Source organism: Salvelinus alpinus, chromosome 20 (assembly GCF_045679555.1).
Source record: "Salvelinus alpinus chromosome 20, SLU_Salpinus.1, whole genome shotgun sequence".
In the NCBI taxonomy this organism is placed as follows: Eukaryota; Metazoa; Chordata; class Actinopteri; order Salmoniformes; family Salmonidae; genus Salvelinus; species Salvelinus alpinus.
The window spans coordinates 32603968-32622873 of record NC_092105.1 but is presented as its reverse complement, the minus strand read 5'-3'; the positions used below and the strand labels follow the sequence as shown (position 1 = coordinate 32622873).

The window sequence follows — 18906 nt, the reverse complement described above, 5'->3', positions numbered from 1 at the left end:
TCAAGCACTCACTTCCTCCCTAAATGGCAAATGCATTTTGCAGCTTCTTACAGTAAACAAACTGAGGCTGTCCAAGGTTGTCTTGCAGGGGGCAAAAATTATCCCCATTATTTGTGGAAGAAATTGTTTTTTAAGTCCACAATGAATTATGTAAATGTCTTAAAAGGCTTTCTGCCATGTAATATGCTACTGAACACACTAAAATTATGAATCTAAGCATCCAACTGCTGCAATATTGTGTTTTACATCTAAAAATTAAAAATCCCATTTGCCTTACAATCTCCCATGTGGAGAAATCCATTTAGTAAACCCACGCTCAGGTCACATGGAGATCAGCTGGGCACTTTTGGTAGAAAATGTTATTTTTGTGTCTTTTTTCTTCTACACTAAATGACCCGCCACTCTACTGTGTGACTCCCTGTGACTCTGCTGGGAGAAGTTGTTTTGATCTGTGAAAGCGAGTGCCAAATGTCTGAAATGGCGGGCGCTGTGGCTGGGGTTGGGATCCTGGCGTGTGTCCTGGAAGGGGTAGTTTTGACTGTGCGTTGTGTTGCATTTGGATCAGTATGCTTGATGTGGCCACGGACTTGATGTGGCTACAGCATTGTCCCTCTCTGCTGGAACCCACAGGGGGCACGGGGCACGGGGCAGAAGGGAGTAGAGCAGAGGAGGCTGCCAGTAGCTGGACACAATCACAATCTTCTCAATAACTCATTCACTGCTGCTGCAAACCACAAAGCATAGGTTGTTTCTCACTAACAGACATCTGTGCCTCTTAGATGCTACTTTGTACGTTTACATTATAGGCCTACTGAAACCATATGCAAAGGTGAAATCGGTGCTGTTTGTTTCCATGACAATGTAAAGAAAGATACACTATGTTTTGTTGAACCTATAACAACACAAAATAGATCATGACGACCATATCAGAGCAGAGGGTGTTTCCAGTGTGTTTTCAGTACATCTATTGTAACCCACTTCAATTTGAATTAGAAGTGTTCATGTTCCGAATCTCTTTATTCGATTTATTTCAGACATTACTCATGCTGCTGTCACCTTTAATTTAACTCTACTGAACACGCTGCCCCAAGAGGCCAAGAGTTTGACAGATTTATCATGTTACAATATAGTAGAGAAACAGTCTCTGTGGTCCTTAATTAACTTAACTCTCTCTCTCTCTCTCACAATTCAATTCAGTAGACTTTATTGACATGGCATGTTAAATTACTTACATTGTCAAAGTATACATATAACAAAAAATGGTGGGACCAACAATAGTAGTAATACTAATAGTAGTGGAAATGGGATTACTATTAACAGCAACTACAACAACAATATTAATGAGAATATTAATACATTAAAGCAATAGTAGTAGACGAGTCTCAACATGACTGAGAAGCCACATGACATGGTATGAAAGTCAAAACAAAACCAAAATGGGAAATATTATTGACATTACATTACAATTTTCACTCAGGTTGTGGCAGGGGGACATATATTTGGCTTTTCACCCAATACATTATTATTATTTTTTAAATTCTTTATACTGAATGATAATTTTGGGAAAGAAAAATTTCTCTTAGGTCTGATTATTTGTCACAGTGTAATAGGAAATGCAGCTCTGTCTCTACCCGTCCCCTGGAGCAGAGTGAGCACAGCCTGTCCTCTCTGGGCAGCCAAGTTTGCCTCTGATGACTGGTGTCTACAGCCAGACTGTGCTCACTGAGTCTCTATCTAGTCAGTGTTTTCCTCAGTTTTCTATCAGTCACAGTGGTCAAATTGTCTGCCACCATGTGCTGTCTGTTCAGAGCCAAATAGCATGGATGTTTACATATATTTTTTTGTAGTATCTTTCCAATAGGTGATATTTTTATTTTTGCTTTATGATGATTAGGTTGTGCCAGATTTATATATATTGTATTTTATTTTTATTTCATCTTTGTTTAACCAGGTAGGCCAGTTGAGAACAAGTTCTAATTTACAACTGGGACCTGGCCAAGATAAAGCAAAACAGTGCTACAACAACACAGAGTTACACATAAACAAACGTACGGTCAATAACACAAAATAAAATAAAAATAGAAAGATCTATGTACAGTGTGTGCAAATGTAGAAGAGTAGGGTGGTGGGCAATAACTAGGCCACAGAGGGGAAAATAATTACAATTTAGCATTAACACTGGAGTGATATATGTGCAGATGATGAAGTGCAAGTAGAGATACTGGGGTGCAAAAGAGCAAGAGGGTAAGTAAAAATATGGGGATGAGGTAGTTGGGTGTGCTATTTACAGATTGGCTGTGTACAGGTACAGTGATTGGTAAGCTGCTCTGATAGCTGATGCTTAAAGTTAGAGAGGGAGATATAAGATATTTTTGCAATTCGTTCCAGTCATTGGCAGCAAAGAACTAGAAGGAAAGGCGGCCAAAGGAAGTGTTGGCTTTGGGGATGACCAGTGCAATATACCTGCTGGAGCGTGTGCTACGGGTTGGTGTTTCTATGGTGACCAGTGAGCTGAGATAAGGCGGGGCTTTACCTAGCAAAGACTTATAGATGACCTGGAGCCAGTGGGTTTGGCGACGGATATGTAGTGAGGGCCAGCCAACGAGGTCATACAGGTCGCAGTGGTGGGTAGTATATGGGGCTTTGGTGATAAAACGGATGGCACTGTGATAGACTACATCCAGTTTGCTGAGTAGAGTGTTGGGGGCTATTTTGTAAATGACATCGCCAAAGTCAAGGATCGGCAGGATAGTCAATTTTACGAGGGTATGTTTGGCGGCATGAGTGAAGGAGGCTTTGTTTGCCGAAATAGGAAGCCGATTCTAGATTTAACTTTGGATTGGAGATGCTTAATGTGAGTCTGGAAGGAGAGTTTACAGTCTAACCAGACACCTAGGTATTTATAGTTGTCCACATATTCTAAGTCAGAACCATCCAGAGTAGTGATGCTAGTCGGGCGGGAGGGTGCGGTCAGCAATCGGTTGAAGAGCATGCACTTAGTTTTACTAGCATTTAAAAGCAGTTGGAGGCCACGGAAGGAGTGTTGTATGGCGTTGAAGCTCGTTTGGAGGTTTGTTAACACAGTGTCCAAAGAAAGGCCAGATGTATACAGAATGGTTTCGTCTGCGTAGAGGTGGATCAGAGAATCACCAGCAGCAAGAGCGACATCATTGATATATACAGAGAAGAGAGTCGGCCTGAGAATTGAGCCCTGCGGCAGCCCCATAGAGACTGCCAGAGGTCCGGACAACAGGCCCTCCGATTTGACACACTGACTTCTATCTGAGAAGTAGTAGGCGAGGCAGTCATTTGAGAAGCCAAGGCTGTTGAGTCTGCCGATAAGAATGCAGTGATTGACAGAGTCGAAAGCCTTGGCCAGGTCGATGAAGACGGCTGCACAGTACTGTCTTTTATCGATGGCGGTTATGATATCGTTTAGGACCTTGAGCGTGGCTGAGGTGCACCCATGACCAGCTCGGAAACCAGATTGCATAGTGGAGAAGGTACGGTGGGATTCGAAATGGTCGGTGATCTGTTTATTAACTTTAGAAAGGCAGGGCAGGATGGATGTAGGTCTATAGCAGTTTGGGTCTAAGGTGTCTCCCCCTTTGAAGAGGGGGATGACCGCGGCAGCTTTCCAATCTTTAGGGATCTCAGACGATACAAAAGAGAGGTTGAATAGGCTAGTAAAAGGGGTTGCAACATTTTCGGTGGATCATTTTAGAAAGAGAGGGTCCAAATTGTCTAGCCCAGCTGATTTGTAGGGATCCATAATTTGCAGCTTTATCAGAACATCAGCTGTTTGGATTTGGGTGAAGGAGATGCGGGTGGGGGGGTTGGGCAAGTTGCTGCAGGGGGTGCTGAGATGTTGGCCGGGGTAGGGGTAGCCAGGTGGAAAGCATGGCCAGCTGTGGAAAAATGCTTATTGAAATTATCGATTATCGTAGATTTATCGGTGGTGACAGTGTTTCCTGTCCTCAGTGCAGTGGGCAGCTGGGAGGAGGTGCTCTTATTCTCCATGGACTTTACAGTGTCCCAAAACGTATTGGAATTAGTGCTACAGGAAGCGTGTTGTCCTGAGGCTCTATGGAGTTGGTTTGGGTTAGTGAACTGAGCCTCAGAACCAGCTGATTGAGGGAACTCTTCTCTTGTTTCATCTCTTGTTTCATCTCTTGACATTGTACGGCTGTGTGATTAAATGTTTTAGGGGTTGCTTGTTTTTAGATGGTTGTACAATTTGATGGCAATTTCTTTCTATTCGATTGTCAGAATTCTGCTCTACAAGTGCTATTTAGAGTTTTTCTTTGCACTTGTAATACAGTCTTGCAAAACTCTGCATGCAGTATTTCGATTTAATGTTTGTCCCATTTGGTAAATTCATTATTAGAGAGGGGACCCCATACTTCGCTGCCATATATAGCAATTGGTTCTAGAACTTTGTCTCTCAGCTTTCACATGGCTGTAATCGATCTGTGTTGCTGATATCTAGTCCTAGATATGTGTCGTTTTTGGTTTGTTCTAATAGAACTGTGTCCAATTAGAATTTATATTTGTGATCCTGATTTCCTGACCTTTTTTGGAATATCATTATATTCAGGGTTTTTAGGTTAACTGTCAGAGCCCAGGTCTGACAGAACCTGTGCAGATGATCTAGATCCTGCTGTAACCCCTCCTTACTGGGAGACAGTAGCACCAGGTCATCTGCGTACAGCATACACTTGATTTCAGTGTTATGTAGGGTGAGACCAGGTGCTGCAGATTTTTCTGATGTTTTTGCCAATTCATTCATGTAGATGTTAAATAGTGTTGGACTTATTGTGCAACCCTGTTTCACTCCGTGTCGCTGAGAGAAGATGTCTGTTTGCTTGTTGCCAATTTTAACCGCACATTTGTTTTTAGGTTACATTGATTTAATAACATCATATGTTTTCCCTCAATACCATTTTCTTTTAGTTTATAAAAAATACCTTTGTGCCAAATTGAATCAAATGCTTTCTTGAAGTCTACAAAACATGAGTAGATTTTGCCATTGTTTTGGTTTACTTGTTTGTCAATTAGAGTGTGGAGGGTAAGTGCTGTTCCTTTTCCTTTTTTTCACATCTTAGGGTGTGATTGTATTGCTTCAGTGTTTCCCCATATTGAAGGTGTATATTTTTGTTGCCTGGTTCTGTGTTTTTGATTAAATATATTTTTCAATTACTTCCTTAGATTTTTTGCAATCATTATCAAACCATTTTTCATGATCTATTCTTTTTGGTTTGCTCTTATATTTATTTAGATTAGCCAAGGAGGCTAATTTGTAAAATATAAAGTTTATGTTCCAAATGGCCAATGTACACCTTCATTGCTGTAGGAGAATGTTAAGGCTAAAAAGTTGCCCAAGAGAGATTTGTATTTTTTGGCTACTAATTGCTTTTTAGTAGATTTCTGTACTGTTTGCACTCCATCTATAGGCCTGTTTAGTACCATGTCATTTATTGGGCCGTGATGCTTCATGGTTGGATTCCACTCTTCTCAGATACACTGTGGTCTGAGAGAGGTGTTAGTGGGCTGAGGGGTGGGGGTGTGTGTGGGGAGGGAAAGGTTGCTGCTTCTCTGTAGGTGTTTATCCCCATGACTGTTAATAGTGTCTAGTTCTTCTGCTTTTCTAGCATTGAGGTCTCCACAGACCAGTACGTTGCCTTGGGCCTGAAAGTGACTCCCCCTCTAGAATGGAGAATCTTTCTTCATTGAAGTAGGGTGACTGAGGGGTGAATGTATGCGGCACAGAGGAAGACAGCCTCTGTTGATTTTTAACCAGATAAAGAATTCTACTGTTTTAATCAATTCGATTGAATGAGTTAGTTCAGATTCATACCATATTAGCATTCCCCCTGAGTCTCTGCCTTGTGTGATTCCTTTTAATTTGGTGATTCCTTAATTGTAATTGATAATTTTGTGATTCCTTTTAAATCTCTCTCATTCCCTACTTTATTCCTCTCTTTCAGCCCTGAGTCCTTGGATCACTATATTCTCCCACCCGGATGTGAGAGACTACTCTCAACTGACCCTTGACCTGACCAGGAATGAGTTGATAGTGGGGGCAAGGTAAGAATGCATTCCTTAATGTATCCCTTATTCATGTGTTCATTGATTCCTTATTCATGAGGTAATTTACTCCTTATTCATGTGTTCATTTATCCCTTATTCAGGTGTTCATTTATCCCTTATTCATGTGTTCATTTATCCCTTATTCAGTTGTTTATTTATCCCTTATTCATGTGTTCATTCATTCCTTTTTCATGAGGTAATTTACTCCTTATTCATTTGTTAATGTACCCTTAAATTCATTTGTTAATTTACCCCTTATTCATTCCTTAATTTATCCCTTATTAATTTGTTCATTGAGCCCTTATACATGTGTTAATGTACCCTTATGCAAAACACTCTGCCTGGTCCTATACTGCACTGCTGCTGAAAATTGGAGATGAATCATTTAAAAGTGATAATCATGTATCAGTGTCGTGTTTTTTTAATGAGCATGGCTGTCATTCATATTCCATTCACCCAGCTCAATGTAACTTTGATAGGTTTAGGCTACTACATGATACTCTAATTTTCCCTATACCCATCATGAGATTGCTACAACCTAGCCTATAAATGAAAGTTTACAATGTAGGTGCACAGGTCGAATGAAATATTAGAGTAATCAAGGTGACATTGACACATTCAATACCACCTTGCACACTCTTGCCGGCATCTAGCTGATCTAGGATGTAATCATTAGTCCAACAGTTGCAAAAGAGAGTTTCTATTGGACAAATTCAGGTATGTTTATCCCCTTTTGGTTCCGTTTGGTTCCGTTTAAGCAATGTTTTTCAACAGAATCTGTTTGAATGGATAAACCCCTGATCATATCATAACCGCTAACCACTATATACAGCCTACATCGTTGTCACCATATTAGCTAATGTCATGGTCAACATAGCTACTAGAACTAATGCGTTACTAAACCAGCTACAATCATGCAGTACAGTCAGTATGCAGTTTAGTAGTTACACCGGCGGTCCCAGTAATAATAAATTAATAAAACCAAAAGCTTACCTTGACTTGGAAGACTTCCAATGTTGGCTAGCCATAGCCAGCTAGCTAACATAGCTTATATCTCTGTTTGAGTCGGCTAAACTAGTTAGCTGTATTTGCTAGCTAAGTGAAAGTGAAAAAATACTATGAAATATAGCTAGCTCTCTCTCTTGCTTCTCCTTCATTTTTAAAGAAATTCATTTATTCGAAACTGTTCAACTATTGTCTTTCTCTCTCTGAGTCAACTACTCAACACTTTTTATCCACTGCAGTGCTAGCTAGCTATAGCTTATGCTTTCAGTACTAGATTAATTCTCTGATCCTTTGATTGGGTGGACAACATGTCAGCTCATGCTGCAAGAGCTCTGATAGATTGATGGGCGTCCTCTGGAAGTTGTAATAATTGCTGCGTAAGTCTATGGAAGGGGTTAAGAACCATGAGCTCCCTAGGTTTTGTATTGAATTCAATGTACCCAGAGGAGGACAGAAGATAGCTGTCCTCCGGCTACACCATGGTGATACCCTACAGAGTGCTGTTGAGGCTACAGTAGATATTCATAGCAAAACAGTGTGTTTTTATCAACTATTTGGTGACGTGAATATATTTAGTATAGTTTCAATATTTTTATTTTTATGAAATTCACTGGGGAGTATAGTCCTCCCCTTCTTCCTCTGAGGAGCCTCCACTGTAATATATAGTCTTTTGAGGCTTGTTGGATAGGGCCTGGTGTGGAGTTTGGCAGTTGGAGTATTTGAAACGACTTCAAGTTTCAGAGAGTTCTTATGTGACTACAAAATATCAGTGCCCTGAGTTGAACTCACTGTAAGAAAAAAAACACACGTAACTGCCACGTAAACTAAGTGTTTATTACATTTATAACTGTTTAAACTAACTGTTATTTCCTCTCTCTGTTGATTCTACACAGAAACTTCCTCTTCAGATTGAGCCTCAACAATGTGTCTCTCATCCAGGTAAACTGAGCTTCCAACCCACCTCGTCCTCTCCTCTCCCCTATCCATGTGTGTGTGTGGTCCACTGGTGGATAACAACCCACGCTCATCCGTCCGCAGCCAGTGTTCCTCTTTTACTGGGCTCCCAGACCTGCCTCTCTTCTCCTCCTGTACTCCTCTGGTCTGCTGCTCCTCTCTGTAACGTTCCTGGCAGCAGTCAGACAGCGTTGGCTTGCTGTTATTGATTCTGTGGGTTGGGACGAGTGTTTTCAGCTCCTTGAATGAGGTGGGATGGAGAAAGAGTGTGATTAATTGTGTGCATGAGTGTGTGCGTGCGTATAATATACGTGTGTGTGTCTGTGTTGACGTGTATCCTTGCCTGCCTGTGTGCGTGATTCCCTCTACTTCAGTCCGGTCTCAGGTGGGTGGAGAGGCATGTCTCCATGGTAATGTGATGTCTTTATGGAGGTAGCTACATTTACATTTTACATTGACATTTTAGTCATTTAGCAGACAGAGCGACTTACAGTAGTGAGTGCATACATTTTCATACTTTTTTCGTACTGGTCCCCCGTGGGAATCGAACCCACAACTCTGGCGCTGCAAGAGCCATGCTCTACCAATTGAGTTACAGTGGGCCTACTGTACTGAAGGCTCAGGTGGTGATATGGGACCGGTCTAAAAGTTGTAGAGCTTGATAGTGTACACCAAACACACCAAACACCTTGGGTTCAAATACAGTACCAGTCAAAAGTTTGGGCACACCTACTCATTCAAGTTTTTTTTACTATTTTCTACATTGTAGCCACCCTTTGCCTTGATGACAGCTTTGCATACTCTTGGCATTCTCTCAACCAGCTTCATGAGGAATGCTTTTCCAACAGTCTTGAAGGAGTTCCCACATATGCTGAGCACTTGTTGGCTGCTTTTCCTGTGGTCCAACTCGTCTCAAACCATCTCAATTGGGTTGAGGTCGGGTGATTGTGGAGGCCAGGTCATCTGAAGCAGCATCATCACTCTACTTCTTGGCCAAATAGCCCTTACACAGCCTGGAGGTGTGTTGGGTCATTGTCCTGTTGAAAAAAAACTATATTCCCACTAAGCGCAAACCAGATGGGATGGCGTATCGCTGCAGAATGCTGTGGTAGCCATGCTGGTTAAGTGTGCCTTGAATTCTAAATAAATCCCAGACAGTGTAACCAGCAAAGCAATCCCACACCATTACACCACCCCTTCCATGCTTCACGGTGGGAACCACACATGCGGAGATCACCCGTTCACCTACTTTGCGTCTCACAAAGACACGGCGGTTGGAATATGGACTCATCAGACCAAAGGTCTAATATCCATTGCTCGTGGTTCTTGGCCCAATCAAGTCTCTTATTGGTGTCCATTAGTAAGGGTTTCTTTGCAGCAATTCGACCATGAAGGCCTGATTCACGCAGTCTCCTCTGAACAGTTGACATTGAGATGTGTCTGTTACTTGAACTCTGTGAAGCTTTTATTTGGGCTGCAATCTGAGGTGCAGTTAAATGAATTTATCCTCTGCAGCAGAGGTAACTCTGGGTCTTCCTTTCCTGTGGAGGTCCTCATGAGAGCCAGTTTCATCATAGAGCTTGATGGTTTTTGTGACTGCACTTGAAGAAACTTTCAAAGTTCTTGAAATGTTCCACATTGACTGACCTTCATGTCTTAAAGTAATGATGGACTGTCGTTTCTCTTTGCTTATTTGAGCAGTTCTTGCCATAATATGGACTTGGTCTTTTACCAAATAAGGCTATCTTCTGTATACCACACCTACCTTGTAACAACACAACTGATTGGCTCAAACGTATTAAAAAGGAATGAAATTCCACAAATGAACTTTTAACAAGGCACACATGTTAATTGAAATGACTACCTCAAGAAGCTGATTGAGAGAATGCCAAGTGTGTGCAAAGCTGTCATCAAGACAAAGAGTGGCTACTTTGAAGAATCTCAAATATAAATATATTTTGATTTCACACTTTTCACTCCATGACTCTATATGTATTATTTCATAGTTTTGATGTCTTCACTATTATTCTACAATGTAGAAAATAGTACCACTGAAGAAAAAACCTTGAATGAGTAGGTGTGTCCAAACTTTTGACTGGTACTGTACAGTACTGTAGTTAAAAAATAAATAAATACTACAGCTGTACTGGCCTGGCGAGATGGAACGCTCAAAGTATTTGAAAGAAGATGAATACTCTTTGAACCCAGGTCTGCCTAATACTAGAAGAGGAAAGAGGTTGAGTGAGATGAGTGAAGGCTGTATGTTTGGCCTGATTCTACAGCACTATAGCACTACATCCTATTCTACTACACTGAGATGTGTGTATGAAAGCGTGTCACCACCCAGTCTTGGGATTCTCTGACAAAGTGCTCTTTCAGAACAGTCACAGCATAGTGACATAATATGTGAGCAGCTGCCACCAGTGTGCCAAAGTCAATGTCAATGTGGGCTTTGTTTTGGTGCTCTTGTTGTCTTGTTTTTGAATGTGGAAGAGGACTGGGGTTCGTAGGGTTTACGTTTGTTTAATCTGAGTTTCACCAACTGAGTTCCTCTACTCTGTAAAACGGTTCTGGCAGTCCTGAATCAAACGCCCATCTTTCAACATCTATATCCCACTTTCATGGCATACACACAGACGCACGCACACAGACACACATACTTTCTTGGCTTTTCTTGAGCTGGGGGATAAACAAAGTGGCTCCCTCTTCGTTCTGTTCTAACTGGAGGTGTCGCTAGGCGTCCAAATCGACGAGTACAGAACATTGCTGCTGCCCACTTAATAGGAGGAGAGGATCTGAGCCTGCCAGTATGCCTAAACAGATGAAAGAGATGGAAGGACGCTGCTTCAAACTACCCCTCCCCCTCCTCTCCTGCCTGTTAGCCTGTTAACCAGTAACCACCCCTGCAAAGCAGGAGAGAGCGATACAACCCAATCCTGGGGGACCACAGTGTTGGCTGGCTTCAGCCCTGCTAAATCTGCACAATCACACAGACCTGAAATGGAGGTCATGTATTGAAATGGGGTGAAAGTCAGTCTACGTTACCTTCTGTCCTCTAGTTTGAAATGAGTCACTGATTGGTTGAGAAGTAACTGGAGCAAGTATCAACCACAAAGCAGTATTCTGTGTTGCAGACCTATTCATATACTGAACAAAAATATAAACGCAACATGTAAAGTGTTGGTCCCATGTTTCATGAGCTGAAATAAAAAATCCCCAAAAGCTTATTTCTCTCATAATTTTGGGCACAAATTTGTTTATATCCCTGTTAGTGAAAATTTCTCTTTTACCAAGATAATCCATCCACCTGACAGGTGTGGCATATCAAAATGCTGATTAAACAGCATGATCATTACACAGGTGCACCTTGTGCTGGGGACAATAAAAGGCTACTTATGTCTCAAGTTTTGAGGGAGTGTGCAATTGGCATGCTGACTGCAGGAATGTCCACCAGAGCTGTTGCTAGATTAATTGAATGTTAATTTCTCTACCATAAGCTGCTTCCAATGTCGTTTTAGAGAATTTGGCAGTGCGTCCGACCGGCCTCACAACCGCAGACCACGTGTCACCACGCCAACCCAGGACCTCCACATCCAGCTTCTTCACCTCTGGGATCGTCTGTAGGAGGGTGCTGAGGAGTATTTCTGTCTGTAATAAAGCCCTTTTGTGAGGAAAAACTTATTCTGATTGGCTAGGCCTGGCTCCTCAGTGGGTGGGCCTCCTGCCCAGTCATGTGAAATCCGTAGATTAGGGCTTAATTTATTTATTTATATTGACTTGAATTCCTTATATGAACTGTTACTCAGTGTTACTTTGCCATTTTTGCATGTTGCGTTTATATTTTTGTTCATTAAACATTTTGATGGAAGTCCCGTCTTTATCCAAGCAGACCTATTATCACTGTAACCACAAAAATGTAATCCCTCCTCTCACCGTCCCTACCTCTCTCTCTCTCTCTCTCTCTCTCTCTCTCTCTCTATTTTATCTATAGCTCCCTTACTCTCTCATTCTCCCCCACCTTATCTCCCATCCACACACCCTATTTCCTTCCTTCTTTCCTTCTCTCTCTCTCTCTCTCTCGCTCTCTTTCTCGCTTTTTTCCACCTCCCTTTCTCTGTGATGCTATTAGAGTCACCCTGTGTGTTGCCTGGAGGACTATAGGGCCCAGTACCCTGCCCTGAACTTAGTCACTGTTACTAGCAGGCTACCTCCCAGTAGTCTACCCTGCACCTTAGAGACTGCTACCCTATACAGAGTCATTGAACACTGGTCACTTTAATGTTTACATACTGTTTTACCCACTTCATATTTATATTCTATATTGTATTCAAGGCTCATCCTATATAAATACTGCTGTAAACACCGTTTCTATTCGTATACTGTCCATACTGTCTATACACACATTATATATGTACAATTCAATAAGATGGTGCTGGAGAAGAAGGCAGACGTTTTACGTGCCCCCCAACCGATTGTGTTTATTTGTTTGTAACTTATCTTTTTACTTATTTTGTACATAATGTTGCCGCTACAATCTCTTATGACCGAAAATAACTTGTGGACATCAGGACTGCGATTACTCACCACGGATTGGCAGATTCCTTTTTTTCCTTTAACGAGTCCGACGAGGCCGATGCTAATGATATACTGCTTTCTCGGGAACAGGCCCCGATCCCCGTAATTTGCGTGAAGAGGAGGCGGAGAAAAAGGGGCCAGAGGGCGGGCTGCCTTCTGAGAATTCGTAGGTGATCGAATAAACCCCCACTTCCCTCCATTCTGCGAGCAAACGTGCAATCTCTGGAGAATAAAATAGATGACCTACGTGGAAGACCAAAGGGATATTCAAAACTGTAATATCTTATGCTTCACGGAGACGTGGCTGAACAACGTCACTATCAACATACAGCTGGCAGGTTATTCGCTGCACCGGCAGGATAGAACAGCGGCGTCTGGTAAGACAAGGGGCGGCGGACTATGTACTTTTGTAAATAACAGCTGGTGCACGATATCTAAGGAAGTCTCGAGCTGTTGCTCGCCTGAGGTAGAGTATCTCATGATAAACTGTAGACCACACTACCTACATAGAGTTTAATCTGTATTTTTCGTAGCTATTTATATACCACCACAGTCAGAGGCTGGCACTAAGACAGCAATGAATGAGCTGTATTCCACCATAAGCAAACAAGAAAACGCTCACCCAGAGGCGGCGCTCCTAGTAGCAGGGGACTTTAATGCAAGGAAACTTAAATCTATCTTACTAAATTTCTATCAGCATGTTAAATGTGCAACCAGAGGAAAAAAAACTCTGGACCACCTTTACTCCGCACACAGAGACACATACAAAGCTTTTCCTCGCCCTCCATTTGGCAAATTTGACCATAGTTCTATTCTCCTGATTCCTGCTTACAAGCATACATTTAAGCAGGAAGCACCAGTGACTAGATCAATAAAAAAGTGGTCAGATTAAGCAGATGCGAATTTACAGGACTGTTTTGCTAGCACAGACTGGAATATGTTCCGGGAATCCTCCGATGGCATTGAGGAGGACACCACATCAGTCATTGGCTTCATCAATAAGTGCATCGATGACGTCGTCCCCACAGTGACTGTACGTACATATCCCAACCAGAAGCCATTGATTACAGGCAACATCCGCACTGAGCTAAAGGCTAGAGTTGGCGCTTTCAAGGGGCGCGACTCTAACCTGGAAGTTTATAAGAAATCCCGCTATGCCCTCCGACGAACCATCAAACAGGCATAGCGTCAATACAGGACTAAGATCAAATCGTACTACGTCGGCTCTGAAGCTCGTCGGATGTGGCAGGCACTTGCAAACCATTACAGACTACAAAGGGAAGCACAGACGAGAGCTGCTCACTGACACGAGCCTACCAGGCGAGCTAAACTAGTTCTATGATCGATTCGAGGCAAATAACACTGAAACATGCATGAAAGCACCAACTGTTCTGAAGGATTGTGTGATCATGCTCTCTGCAGCCGATATGAGTAAGACCTTTAAACAGGTAAACATTCACAAGGCTGCAGGGCCAGATGGATTACCAGGACTTGTACTCCGAGCATGCACTGACCAACTGGCAAGTGTCTTCACTGACATTTTCAACCTCTCCCTGTCCGAGTCTGTAATACCAACATGTTTGAAGCAGACCACCATAGTGCCTGTGCCCAAGAACATGAAGGTAACCTGCTTAAATGACTACTCACGTCTGTAGCCATGAAATGCTTTGAAAGGCTGGTCATGGCTCACATCAACACCATTATCCCAGAAACCCTCAACCCATTTTAATTTGCATACAGATCCACAGATGACGCAATCTCTATTGCATCTGGACAAAAGGAACACCTATGTGAGAATGCTATTAATTGACTACAGATCAGCGTTCAACACCATAGTGCCTTCAAAGCTCATCACTAAGCTAAGGACCCTGGGACTAAACACCTCTCTCTGCAACTGGATCCTGGACTTCCTGACGGGCCGCCCCAAGGTGGTAAGGGTAGGTAACAACACATCCGCCACGCTGATCCTCAACACAGGGGCCCCTCAGGGGTGCGTGCTCAGTCCCTTCCCGTACTCCCTGTTCACTCATGACTGCCCTGCCAGGCACGACTCCAACACCATCATTAAGTTTGCTGATGACACAACAGTGGTAAGCCTGATCACAGACAACGATGAGACAGCCTATAGGGAGGAGATCAGAGAACTGACCGTGTGATGCAAGGACAACAACCTCTCCCTCAACATGATCAAGACAAAGGAGATGATTGTGGACTACAGGAAAAGGAGGACCGAGCACGTCCCCATTCTCATCGACGGGGCTGTAGTGGAGCAGGTTGAGAGCTTCAAGTTCCTTGGCGTCCACATCACCTACACACTAACATGGTCCAAGCACACCAAGACAGTCGTGAAGAGGGCATGACAAAACCTATTCCCCCTCAGGAGACTGAAAACATTTGGCATGGGTCCTCAGATCCTCAAAAGGTTTTACAGCTGCACCATCGAGAGCATCCTGAAGGTCGTATCACTGCCTGGTATGGCAACTGCTCGGCCTCCGACCGCAAGGCACTACAGAGGTTAGAGGGTACGGCCCAGTACATCAACGGGGCCAAGCTTCCTCTAAACCTCTAAACCAGGCGGTGTCAGAGGAAGGCCCTAAAAATTGTCAAAGACTCCAGCCACCCTAGTCATGGACTGTTCTCTCTGCTACCAAACGGCAAGCGGTACTAGAGAGCCAAGTCCAGGTCCAAGAGGCTTCTAAACATCTTCTACCCCAAAACATCTAACCAAATGGCTACCCAGACTATGCATTGCCCACCCCCCCTTCTACGCTGTTGCTACTCTCTGTTATTATCTATGTATAGTCACTTTAATAACTCTACCTACATGTACATATTACCTCAATTACCTCGACATCGGTGCCTCCGCACATTGACTCTGTACCGGTACCCCTTGTATATAGCCCTGCTATTGTTATTTACTGCTGCTCTTTAATTATTTGTTATTCTTATTACTTTTTTTCTTTTTAGGTATTTTCTCAATCTACATTGTTGGTTAAGGGCTTGTAAATAAGCATTTCACTGTAACGTCTACATCTGTGTATTCGGCGCATGTGACAAATACTATTGTATTTTATGTTTTTTGCAACTGCACTTGAAGAAACTTTCAAAGTTCTTGAAATGTTCCGCATTGACTGACCTTCATGTCTTAAATTAATGATGGACTGTCATTTCTCTTTGCTTATTTGAGCTGTTCTTGTCGTAATATGAACTTGGTCTTTTACCAAATAGGGCTATCTTCTGTATACCACCCCTACCTTGTCACAACACAACTGATTGGATCAAATGCATTAAGAAGGAAAGAAATTCCACAAATTAACTTTTAACAAGGCACACCTGTTAATTGAAATGCATTCCAGGTAACTACCTCATGAAGCTGGTTGAGAGAATGCCAAGAGTGTGCAAAGCTGTCATCAAGGCAAAGGGTGGCTACTTTGAATTTGTTTAACACTTTTTCGGTTACTATATGAATCCATATGTGTTATTTCAAAGTGTTGATGTCTTCACTATTATTCTACAATGTAGAAAATAGTAAAAATAAAGAAAAATAATAAGCGACACCTGGAGGGGGTGGAGACAAGCACAAGGACAGGTGAAACAGATCAGGGCTTGACAGTAGTACACAGCGTTGTACGAGATCTTCAGTTTCTTGGCAATTTCTCTCATGGAATAGCCTTCATTTCTCAGAACAAGAATAGACTAACAAGTTTCAGAAGAAAGTTCTGTTTCTCAAACTAGACACTCTAATGTACTTGTCCTCTTGCTCAGTTGTGCACCGGGGCCTCCCACTCCTCTTTCTATTCTAGTTAGAGCCAGTTTGCGCTGTTCTGTGAAGGGAGTAATACACAGCGTTGTACGAGATCTTCAGTTCCTTGGCAATTTCTCGCATGGAATAGCTTTCATTTCTCAGAACAAGAATAGACTGAAAAGTTTCAGAAGAAAGTTCTTTGTTTCTAGCCATTTTGAGCCTGTTATTGAACCCACAAATGCTAATGCTCCAGATACTCAACTAGTCTAAAGGCCAGTTTTTTTGCTTCTTTAATCAGAACAAGAGTTTTCATCTGTGCTAACATAATTGCAAAAGGGTTTTCTAATAATCAATTAGCCTTTTAAAATGATCAACTTGGATTTGTCACGTTCCTGACCTATTTTCTGTTGTTTTGTATGTGTTAGTCGGTCAGGGCGTGAGTGTGGGTGGGCATTTCTATGTTTTGTGTTTCTATGTTTAGGTCTATTGTAATCAGCCTTATATGGTTCTCAATCAGAGACAGGTGTTTGACGTTGTCTTCTGATTGAGAACCATATATAGGTTAGCTGTTCACACTGTTTGTTTGTGGGTGGTTGTCTTCCGTGTCAGTGTATGTTCGCACCACACGGGACTGTTTCGTTGTCGTTAGTATATGTAGTCTGTTCCTGTTCGTGCGTTCTTCATGTTTTATGTAAGTTCTCTCGTTCAGGTCTGTCTACTTCGTTTTGTTGTTTTGTAAAATTATCAAGTGTTCTTCGTGTGTTTAGTTTCGTCTTGTTAATAAAGTTCATTATGTCATCATACCTCGCTGCAAATTGGTCTTCCGATCCCTCTCTCCTCTCCTCGTCCGAGGAGGAGGAAGAACTAGAGCACCGTTACAGAACCACCCACCAATCCAGAACCAAGCAGCGTAATTTCGAGCAACGGGCAAGTATACAGGACTTGTGGAGTTGGGAGCAAATATTTAACGGAGAAGGACCATGGGCTAAAATTGGAGTGAATCGCCGCCCATGGGAACAGCTGGAGGCAGCTCGGAGAGCGGAGGAAACGCAAGAGAGGAACCGGCGTTATGAGGGGACGCGTCTAGCATGGAAGCCTGAAAAGCCCGTGAGTACTACCCAAAAATTTCTTGGGGGGAGGCTAAGAGATAGTGGGCCAAGGGCAGGTAGGAGACCTGCGCCCACTTCTCAGGCTAACCGTGGAGAGCGGGAGTACGGGCAGACACCGTGTTACGCAGTAGAGCGCACGGTGTCTCCTGTACGTGTGCATAGCCCGGTGCGGGTTATTCCACCTCCCCGCACTGGTAGGGCTAGATTGGGCATTGAGCCAGGTGTCATGAGGCCGGCTCAACGCGTCTGGTCTCCAGTGCGTCTTCTCGGGCCGGCATACATGGCACCTGCCTTACGCATGGTTTCCCCGGTTCGCCTACATAGCCCGGTGCGGGTTATTCCACCTCCCCGCACTGGTCGGGCGACCGGGAGCATTCAACCAGGTAAGGTTGGGCAGGCTCAATGCTCAAGAGAGCCAGTACGCCTGCACGGTCCGGTATTTCCGGCGCCACCTCTCCGCCCCAGTCCAGTACCAACAGTGCCTACACCACGCACCAGGCTTCCAGTGCATTTCCAGAGCCCTGTTCCTCCTCCACGCACTCTCCCTATGGTGCGTGTATCCAGTTCGGTGCCTCCAGTTCCGGCACCACGCACTAAGCCACCTGTGTGTCTCCTGAGTCCGGTACACACTGTTACTTCTCCCCGTACTAGTCCTGATGTGCGTGCACTCAGCCCGGTGGCACCAGTGCCGGTACCACGCACCAGGCATAGAGTACGCTTTGAGAGTCCAGTGTGCCCTGTCCCTGCTCCCCGCACTAGCATGAAGGTGCGTGTCCTTAGCCCGGTGCCTCCAGTTCCGGCACCACGCACCAGGTCTACAGTGTGCCTTATCCGGCCAGAGCCATCCGTCTCCCCAGCGCCATCTGAGCCATCCGTCTCCCCAGCGCCATCTGAGCCATCCGTCTCCCCAGCGCCATCTGAGCCATCCGTCTCCCCAGCGCCATCTGAGCCATCCGTCTCCCCAGTGCCGTCTGAGCCATCCGTCTGTCCCGAGCCATTAGAGCCGCCCGTCTGTCCCGAGCCGTCAGAGCCGATAGTCAGTCAGGAGCCGCTAGAGCCATTCGTCAGACAGGATCTGCCAGAGCCGCCAACCAGACAGGATCTGCCAGAGCCGCCAACCAGACAGGATCTGCCAGAGCCGCCAACCAGACAGGATCTGCCAGAGCCGCCAACCAGACAGGATCTGCCAGAGCCGCCAACCAGACAGGATCTGCCAGAGCCGCCAACCAGACAGGATCTGCCAGAGCCGCCAACCAGACAGGATCTGCCAGAGCCGCCAGCCAGACAGGATCTGCCAGAGCCGCCAGTGAGCCATGAGCGTCCAGAGCCGTCAGCCTGCCATGAGCGTCCAGAGCCGTCAGCCTGCCATGAGCGTCCAGAGCCGTCAGCCTGCCATGAGCTTCCAGAGCCGTCAGCCTGCCATGAGCG

General features: G+C 44.0%; 1 protein-coding gene across 2 annotated transcripts in view; it reads left to right on the top strand.

Moving 5' to 3' along the window:
• LOC139546675 (semaphorin-5B-like) overlaps nucleotides 1-18906 on the top strand; it is a 155580-nt gene that overhangs the window by 79558 nt on the left and 57116 nt on the right. For both annotated transcript variants that reach the window (XM_071355326.1, XM_071355325.1), the window contains 2 exons: nucleotides 5988-6087; nucleotides 7989-8034. In XM_071355326.1, coding sequence (XP_071211427.1) covers nucleotides 5988-6087; nucleotides 7989-8034 — 146 coding nt within the window. The remainder of the gene's footprint in view (nucleotides 1-5987; nucleotides 6088-7988; nucleotides 8035-18906) is intronic.